Here is a 9,781-nt window from a genome sequence, read left to right on the forward strand (position 1 = left end):
ACATATTCCCCTTCTGTTTGAACTACTAATAAATATGTTAATAATATTATGAGCATAATTCCTAGATGTGTAATAATTAGGGCCCTGATTTTATTGTGTCTCTCTTCAAGCTATTTCGTTTCAGGAAAAGTGCATTTTTCTTTTTGTGGCTTTTTTTTTTTTTTTTTTTTTTTTTTTTTACTACCAAACACATTAAAACATATGTTCAAATTATATCTACACAACACATTCTGTATTGTTGAAACAACTGCTGTTTTACTCCTTTTTTGCAGTGGTCCTGGAAGTGGTCCAATGTTTAGAGCCACCACAGTTGCCGCAGAAGACAAGCAGCAAGAGAGAACATTCACAGACAAGGATGATGGGAATGGGAATCGCTACCTACTTACTAGAGATCCACAGGACCCACAGGAACTTCCTGTCACCAGAGAACGATTGCACAAATCAATTGAAAAGATTGGTATACAATTAGGTGCAGATTACAACAACCAAAGGGCGGGGGTCTCATTTTGCTTTTCTAAAAAGACCCAGCTGAAGCTAGAGTCATCTGCATCAGTTTTCAGTGACACCACAGAGGAGGCCAATGATAGAGAAGATCTACAAAGTCAGAAAAGAAAGCAAACAGCTGAAACATTTCGAGCTCACATACCTTCACCAGGACATCCTGCAGACAGGACATCAGGACATCCTGAGAAAGAACCAAAAGAGCAACAAATGGACAACAAAACACAAAATAAACAGGGGAAAGACCCTGGATTCTACCAAAGTCCTAGCACACATAACATAACTGACAAGGAAGATTTTCCCTTCATAGTCTTCACTGGATCTTTTGAAAATACTGACTCAAGCCACGGTCCTGAGGGAGATTTAGACAGTAATGAATCTAATTCATGCAGATGTTTTGCAACAAGAGATCACAGCAGTAAAGACACACATGCTGAGGGAGACTCAAGCGATCAACAAAGAAAGTTTCTCACTGAGTTCCTTTGTACTGAGCCAGGCACACAAATGAATTTTGATTCAGAAAAGATCAAGCCAGATGAATCCTTGGGCAATAAAAGTGTAGCAGATGATGAGTGTGCTTCAAAGCAGGCCTGTGGGGACTCAGGTGGACTGACTAAAACAGTAGGGCCATTCCTTGATGTTCTAAATAAAGATGGATCGACGATGCTGAAATGGCCAACTGAACTGTTACTTCATACTAAGACTGAACCCTGCATTTCATATAGTTGCAACCCACTATATTTTGATTTTAAACACTCCAGACAAAAACATATTGTACAAGATGGCACACTGTCAGTAGAGATAGATTACTGTAACATAGACATTGCGGATGAAGAAAGCAAAGGAATTATTGTTGAGTGGCAAACTCACAATCAGGAAACAAATCAGTCAGATTTCTTCAAACCAAAGAAGATGAAACATTCCAAAGCACGCCAAGCCCTGAAACTAAAATTAGAAGTTGCTAACAAAGCAAGCAGTAGTTGTAAGCACAATATCAAATCTAAAGGTGGAAGAGGGTTAGAGTATATACAATGTGATGCGACACAGAATGAAAGTGTGAAAGCAAAAAGGTTTGACTTTAAGAAACGAAAGAGATCTCTAAATGATGAATGCTCAAATGAAAGTGATGTGGCAGAGCAAAGTAAAAAAAATAACAATCCATTTTCTCCTTCAGAGGATATGGGCCAAAACTTTTATGAAGAAGCACCTGAAACTGGCAGTCAGTTCAAGTCAAAGAATGATTTTTTGGACTCTATGTCTAATATTGGAGATTCTAAAAAGGAGATGTACAGAAAGTCTGTTAGTGATAAGTCAAGTTCCTATAGCAGGTATTTGGAAATTGATACTGATAGCGAGGAACGATTTTCTCAGACTTGGAGATATTCATCCTCTTTTGATTCATCTAACAGATCATCCTCAGAAAGAGGTTCTAGTTACTCCAGAACATATACATCCAGCTGTAGCAAAACTTACTCCAGTTGTAGATCCAGTGATGATAGCACAAGCAGAAACTCACATCATTGTTCAGCCAGAAAGTCCCATCAAGATTACAAGAGTACCCATCTGCATAAAATGAAGAACTATTCCTCATCTGAGAAGATTAATGATGATGATGATGATGATGATGATGATGAGTACTACATACACAACAGAAGCAGGAAAAGGAAAAGAAGCAGGGAGCATGGGACAAACAGCCGAAGTAGTAGTTCACACAGTAGCACTTCTGGTCACAGTAGTGACTGGAAAATATGTTCCCATCTAAGTTCCAGTTCTAGTAGAAGTCATTGTTCTGATAAATTTGGATCTAAATATAGACATTCATACAACAACAGTGACAGGAAGTCAAGTCAGAGGAGGTCTAGGTCATTTTCAAGAGACAGGTTGTATTGCTCGAACCCCCCATTAGCTAAGAACAGAGAGATAGTTAAGGACACTGGAAGACAACACCAAACTGAAACAGGAGATCCTACACAAAGCAGCAGCAGAAAGTATGAACTTAATTGTCCTAAGAGAAGGTTTCCAACTGATAAAATTAATGCAGATAAAAATCTTCTTGAGAAATTCCAGCCCAAAAAACCTTATGAAGAGAAGACACAGCCATCAAAGGCATTGAATATAAGCATTGTAAAACTGAAGGATCAGTCCCAGGTTTGCTTTAAGTCTAGTACCCCATCACTACTCACCAATGCACCAGCATTACCCTTAATTGGAAAATTACCTGCTGCCAAAAGAAATTCCACAAAGGAGGAGCACAATAGAAATAAAAGCAGAGATAAAGAGGAGGTTCTTAAAAACAATAAGATTGGAGCTCTCATTGGTTTTAAACAGACTGAGACTTGTCTTCCTGAAGGGGAAGTCACAGAATGCAATCTTCAGAGCCCAGAGGTGGTACTGATTGAAGGACAACTGCTACAAACTAAAGGAAAGGAACTCAGTGTACAGAACTACTACCCAGGTATTCAGGGACTACCTGAGGCATGTTCCTTTTCTGTTAATTCCACTGAGGAGGAGAAAGCCCAGTTACAAAATACCGGAATAAACTTTGCTTCAAGGGAAGGCTCCACACAATATCCTTTAAAGACTAAAATGCAGAACGTAGAAGAAACTGAGCCTCAGTTTGAGAACTCAAAATGTGTTTTGCCACCTCTAACTGAACTGCCTATAACCTTCACACCAGATGAAATCGACAAGTACAGATTGCTGCAGCTCCAGGCTCAGCAGCATATGCAACAGCAGCTGCTGGGGAAGCACGTAAAGGTACTACCATCTTCTGCTGAGGTATCCAGTTTCAGCCCTGCGTCAGCCTTTCAATCAATCCCTCTTCAGCAACCCAACCCCATTACAAGCATCCGCCAGGCACTCATTCACCACCATGCAGTGGCAGCCTTTACATCTGCCCTGCACCCCCATGGCAACCTACAGCCCTTGGCTCACATTCACCCTTTCCCTCAACCACACTTCACTCCCATTTCTCTTTCCCCATTTGCTCCAGCAATGATTCCTGCCCACCCAGCTGCTCTGCTGACAGGTCACCCCTTGCATTTTGTTCCAGCTTCCTCCTTCCACCCAGCCCATCTGGCCCTTCATCCAATGCAACACAGCTCCCTTCTTCCCACCTTACTATCTCCTAGCCCAGCTATGACAGCTGCTGCTTCTGCTCTCTATCTACACCCTTGCCTTCATCCTCTTTTCCCAGGACCCGACTTGCAGCCCCACTCTCGACCCAGCACTTGAGTGCACACACACCTTTTAGGAATATACGGCTAAGGCCAAAAGGTTTGCCTCACCCAATAGAACGAACTAATTTGCTTCATAAAGTCGAATGAAACCTGCTGAATAATCTTATGGTAACACATATCGCTATGAACTACATACTTCTTTGTAGTTTTCCGTATAATTAAAAAAGTGATAAAATTGAAAAATGTGACATTTCAAAATGTAACATGAAATATTGTATTACTATTATGGCTTCCAGTAGACTTTTGCAACAATATCATTTTGGAGCCTCTTTGATTACATGATGTTAAATAAAATATCTCCGTTATGTTCACATAGTTTGTTTGTTTGTTTTTTTTTTTTTTTATAAAGCATGTTAATCCTAAAATTCTAGGTGATGCTAAACTTTTGGCCAGAGCTGTATAAGAAAGTGACAGAAGTCTCTAAATTGATTTACTGACTAAAACTGGCATTAATTGTAGTCGTGCAAAAAAAAAAAAACAGCATACACACACTTTTTTTTTTTCCCCAAAATAGATTTCCCTGTGTATAAAACTGAAATATTTGTTATAAAGGCAGATATACATTTGGATTTCAGAAAAGTATTTCAGGAAATGTATGTTTGTTTTTGCTCTTTGCATTGGCACAAAGCACTGAAACAGACTTAAAGAGCAGACTATTACAGAGGCATTAGAGAGTATTGAATATAATTTACTGTGGCACATAGGATGTTTTAACAGGGTTAGGGTTGGGATTAAGTCAAGTCAAATGTAAATGCAGCATGTAACTTTACAATGGTCTTTTAAATTGAATGTAATGAGTTTATACTTAGCTGGTTACAGCAGTATTTTCATTTTATTAGACAATATGTAAACATTGCGAATTTTTGTATTTTTATGTCAAATGACCGTGAGCAGTCAGCAAGTAAACTGAATTGCACTGACTAATGTATATGAAATGCTGCTTATTAGGCACTCCCATTTAGGGGATTGTAGTATGATGCAATAATATTATATATATATATATATATATATATATATATATATATATATATATATATATATATATATATATATACTGTACTTTGGTCACCATGAATTGTATTTATTGTACATTACATTTGTAATAATAACTACTGTACTCCAATGATGGGTACAACACTATAAGATATTCTGTATGGGAAAATTTTAAGAAAAACAAATGACAATGTTATTTTTTTTTATTTGCAGATATTTGTTAGTACTTAACATTAAAGTGTCTGTAAAGGAATGTGATGGAAAAGTATTAAAGATGAATGTTATTTGAACAATAATCCCTTTCTTTTATATTGTTTGACTTTATTATTATTATTATTATTATTATTATTATTATTATTATTATTATTATTAAGCAGTTATTTGCATTGTAGAACTGCTAACTCTCATGCTGCCCTACTCAACGTAGGGTATGTGCTGTCTAACTGAGATTCTTTCTAACAAGAACAAATAACCATGTACCAAAACGACAGCTTCCTCACAGTATATTCACAAATCTGTGTAAAATGATGACAAAAAAAGCTTTATATTATTTAAACATAAGTAAATTATACAACCATCCTAAAAAAAAGTGAAAGACTTGTTTGAAATTGAGTGCTACTGTATATCGAAAGGGCAATGTAAAAGTCATCATAATATAAAATGATATATAACATATATTAATTCCAGTTTTTAAAAACAACATGTTAGAGGAAGTTGATTTGTTGATGGCAGTAACATTTTCAAACTGTTCTTTGACGTTTGAAATAATCAGCCTTGAATTTACTGCAACTACTTCAAATTAAAAATACTGGTAATTAGAGCAGCTAAATGTGAAGATTTTGTAAAAGATTTATTGATAACAGCCATTTCAACAGAATAGACATCACTGGCATAGTGCTCTAATTTGGGGCATAATTTACAGTCCTGAAATGCTAAGATCCATACATCAGTGGATTTTGCATAAAATCAGGATCCTAAAAAGTCCTTTGAATCCCTTAATTAGTCTCTGAAATAGAAATTATAACCAGGCTGAGGCCAGGGGATTGGCATCTGGTGAGGGCAATATCAAGGCTTGTGCCCTTCAATGCAGCAGGCCCATGCTGTAATTACTGAGCTTATAATATGAGGCTAATGCGTGCCTTCATGCCAAAACTATGTGATATAAGTTCAATAGAATCATGCAAAATGTAAAATATGCATTAGCTGAAACTGGTGCAAATAAAATCCTATTTCCTCTACTCAGCAATTAATCATATTAGTCTGTGGCGAATGCTCACTAATGCCTGTATTTAACATGTTTTCTTGCATTATATTAAGTGTTGGTTTTGTCTGCGGCTGTACATTATTTTCACTAGCAAGTTTTTATAGCCTTACTTCTTTATTTATTTATTTATTTTTTAAACATTTAAAAAGACTAGTTGATCACAGTCTCAGACTCTGGAATTCGCTTTTGATTTTTAAAAGTAGGTTAAAAAGTTACCTTTTTGATTTGACTTATTTTTAATTGTTCAGTGCTTTGTGATAACTCTGTTATGAAAGGCGCTATATAAAAACCTATTGTATTTTATTATATTTGTTATGTAAGTTTATTTTAGTATTTCTAAATTCAGCACTATTGATTGTTTTATGGTTATGAATGCTCCCAAGTATATCTACATTATCTTAAAATATATACCCATTTTAATATACTGGACTTGTAACCAATACAGTCATTAGCCTACATGTCAAGTAAATCACTTAGCTATTTCTTTTTTATCAACTATACATTCGTAAACTATAAAAGGCAAGTTTTCAGAGAAGAATAAAACAATTATAGATGGTGTGTATCAGATAGAAATGTTGACACATTAAAAACAGCAATTTTGTAGAATTGTTCTTATTTAATTATACATTATAAAAAATATAGTATAGGGTGCTAATTTTTACTCACTCAACATTATAGTACAATGCCACTCGGCTGGCATTGTACAGCACCATATTTAATATTCTACCTGTAATGGTGTGCATCTAGAGAGACACCATTCAGAACACCATTGCCATGAGTCTTACTTACTGCATTACAAATGCTTTGTTCTTTAAAGAAATTACAGTAGATATTACTGAATGCAGTTTACACCTAACATACTTCACCAATGCATATTAAGAGCTGCAATGATCATTGTTATCCAAGCGATCCTGCGTGTGGATTGATTTATAGCTTGCAACACAGTCTTCTATTTGAGGTTCTCTTCTACTGTGATAAACATCCCAGCTAAGGCAGCATTAAATGGTGTTGGTTGTGTATTCCTTGACCTAGTAATCAGACATGATCTAGCGGGCTGAAAGTATTGATTTGTATGAATTAGATTTGAGAGAGTCTGGTTTTCCTCATTTTACATCATAGCACATATGTCATTAGGTTTGCAGACTGCCGACGAATCCATACAGAAGTCTGTGTCTATGGAAACCAGGGCAAGTGAACAAAAAACAAAGTTTAGTGATCTGTAGCTAAGGCTTCGTTAGTAAAGTAGGGGAAACCTTGCTGTTCAGTGACATTAAACAGAACGCAACATGCCTCCTTGAATAAATGATTCTGATTTGGAAGAAGGAAAGAATAAACCCTGTGTGCTCATTTCTCACTGGAATTCTTATAGATTTTTGTCCATCATTAGCTGCTTCTGTTTATGCACAAATACTCCAACATTACTACCCTTCTGCACCAGATGTTGCATGCTACTTATACTTGGAAAGCAAGTTCTAGCAACAAGCTACCATGAACATTGTTTGCACTGAGGTGACCCTGGCAAAACAAGTTTGTTTAAGAAACGTGTCATACAATTCCCGCCAAAACCTCTTCCTAACCTATTGTGACTTGGGCTTCTCCATGCTGCTAGGCAAACAAATGATGCTAAGTTACACTGAATCCATCAGTAGCGATATTAAACTTACTGTGTGTTTTGAGAAATATGTGTTTAGAAAAAGAAATGCCTTTTTTCAATGTTATGCATATAAACTGAAAGCATGTGCTCTATATTGAATGCTTCAGATCTTTGTATTTATTTTGTGAAGGAAATGTCTTAAACATTGCAAATTATATAATAAGATACCAGCCCCAAGCAATCTTTGACATCAGAAGACTTTCAGGGTTTATACCATGAATGAACAGTGTTCATTTTTCTAAAAGAAAAAAAAAAAAAAAAACAGGGATCCTTGTACACTGATCGAGTATGTCTGTCTGTGTACATGGTGTAGATGATAACTCTTGATTTATTTATTTATGTATTTTAAAATGTAGTTGCCAATTATTTTTGTTATTTTCTGCCAATTTTAAATGCCCAATTATTATTTAGACTCAGCTCACCACTACCACCCCTGCGCTGACTCAGGAGCGGCGAAGATCAACACACGCTGTCCTCTGAAGCATGTGCCGTCAGCTGCCCGCTTCTTTACACACTGTGGATTCACCATGCAGTCACCCAGGAGCTACAGCATAGCAGGACAACACAGTTCACGGGCAGCCCACAGGCACCCAGCCAGACTACAGGGGTCACTGGTGCGTGGTGAGCCGAGGACACCCTGGCCGACATAGACCCCCCCCCCCCCCCCCCCCCCCCCCCGGCAACGCTCAGCCAATTGAGCGCCGCCTCCTGGAAACTCCCATCCATGGTCGGCTGTGGTATAGCTCAGACTCGAACAGGCGGCATTCAGGCTATAGGGCACATCCTGCACTCACGCAGAGCCTTTACTGGATGCGCCACTCGGGAGCCCCAGAAATTATGATTTTGACACCAATATTTACCAAACTAACTTTTTATTTTATTACGCACTCCTAACCACCTATTGCATTTGACTATAATCTTTCACTTACTATGCACTTATTATAGGATTATGAGGACCTTCAAAATGTGCCTGTAATGGTTTTTATATTAGTGGCAATTCAATAATTCACCTTATGTTCCAACAGTGCACACTTGCTTAGTTTTAGCTTCAGTATGGTATCCTGGTAACGTCTTCATAACTTCATCTAGCTGAGTTCTTAGAACATCCTTCCAAGCACAATGATATCATCTAGATAGATGAGACTGGTGGTCCATTGAAGATCAGTCATGAGCAATTTCAACAGGTCATGATCTAAGGTTTAAGTGAATTACATACTGTAGAATGAATAGCAGTGAATGTACTGTAGTAAAATCAGTCTTTGTGCTATTTACACCTGCCAGTCACCCCTGGACAGATGGAAGGTTGAGAACCAGTTTAAGGGATGTGTCATCACTCCTCCAAAAGGAGTGCAGGCAGCTTTAATCTTCATTTAGTCTACAGCAATCCACACAGAATCATAAGCCTCTGTCTTATTCATCAATACCACTTCTGCAGTCCATAGACTAATTGATAGTAGTTTATGACACTGGCTAACACAATCTTCAGGTTATTGTAGGTAATGTAAAACTTCCCATGAGCTCACTGATATAAGCTAGCTCCAATATGGATAAAAAGCAGTTAATGCATACCAGCTCTCCAGGCTAAGCATTCTAAAAATAGCTTTAAACCTGGCAAGCGTCGAATCAGAGCTTATGTAGCAGATGTTTATGGGATTTAGTTCTGGGGTAAAAAATAATATGTTTGCAAACTTCATGGAGCAAGGCCTGGGTCTCTTTAAGGATATTGATTCATATTATTCTGATAGCTAAGCTCACAAATGCTTAATGAATGCAACCTTTCTCTTCTTCATGGATAAGATTTCCAATATGTATACTGCTAATGTGGTGAGTTTGTACCTGCTAATTGAACTCGGTGTATAATGCCATTCCATTGCTTTGTTTAACAATAAAGACTTCAGGCTAAATTTGAAGTACTATGGTTTAAAATGATCATACACTTTATCTGTTCTGCGTACAATTGAATAATGTAATTTCTGGTTATTTAATGCCTTAATTGTAATTCTAATTGGTTGCAATATATTCTGTTATATTCTTGTGGTACACTTTTCCACCAGCCACCCAGTCCTCACATGAATTTCATATTATTAAAACAGCTCATTTGTTTTACCGCTTCTTACTTGAAGTAAAATT

General features: G+C 37.1%; 1 protein-coding gene across 1 annotated transcript in view; it reads left to right on the forward strand.

Moving 5' to 3' along the window:
* LOC121309102 (zinc finger protein 804B) overlaps nucleotides 1–3,898 on the forward strand; it is a 181,865-nt gene extending 177,967 nt beyond the window's left edge. Inside the window, exon 4 of the mRNA XM_041241985.1 lies at nucleotides 273–3,898. Coding sequence (XP_041097919.1) covers nucleotides 273–3,735 — 3,463 coding nt within the window. The 3' untranslated portion in view covers nucleotides 3,736–3,898. The remainder of the gene's footprint in view (nucleotides 1–272) is intronic.
* Nucleotides 3,899–9,781: the final 5,883 nt, after the last annotated feature.

Source organism: Polyodon spathula, chromosome 3 (assembly GCF_017654505.1).
Source record: "Polyodon spathula isolate WHYD16114869_AA chromosome 3, ASM1765450v1, whole genome shotgun sequence".
Taxonomy (NCBI): Eukaryota; Metazoa; Chordata; class Actinopteri; order Acipenseriformes; family Polyodontidae; genus Polyodon; species Polyodon spathula.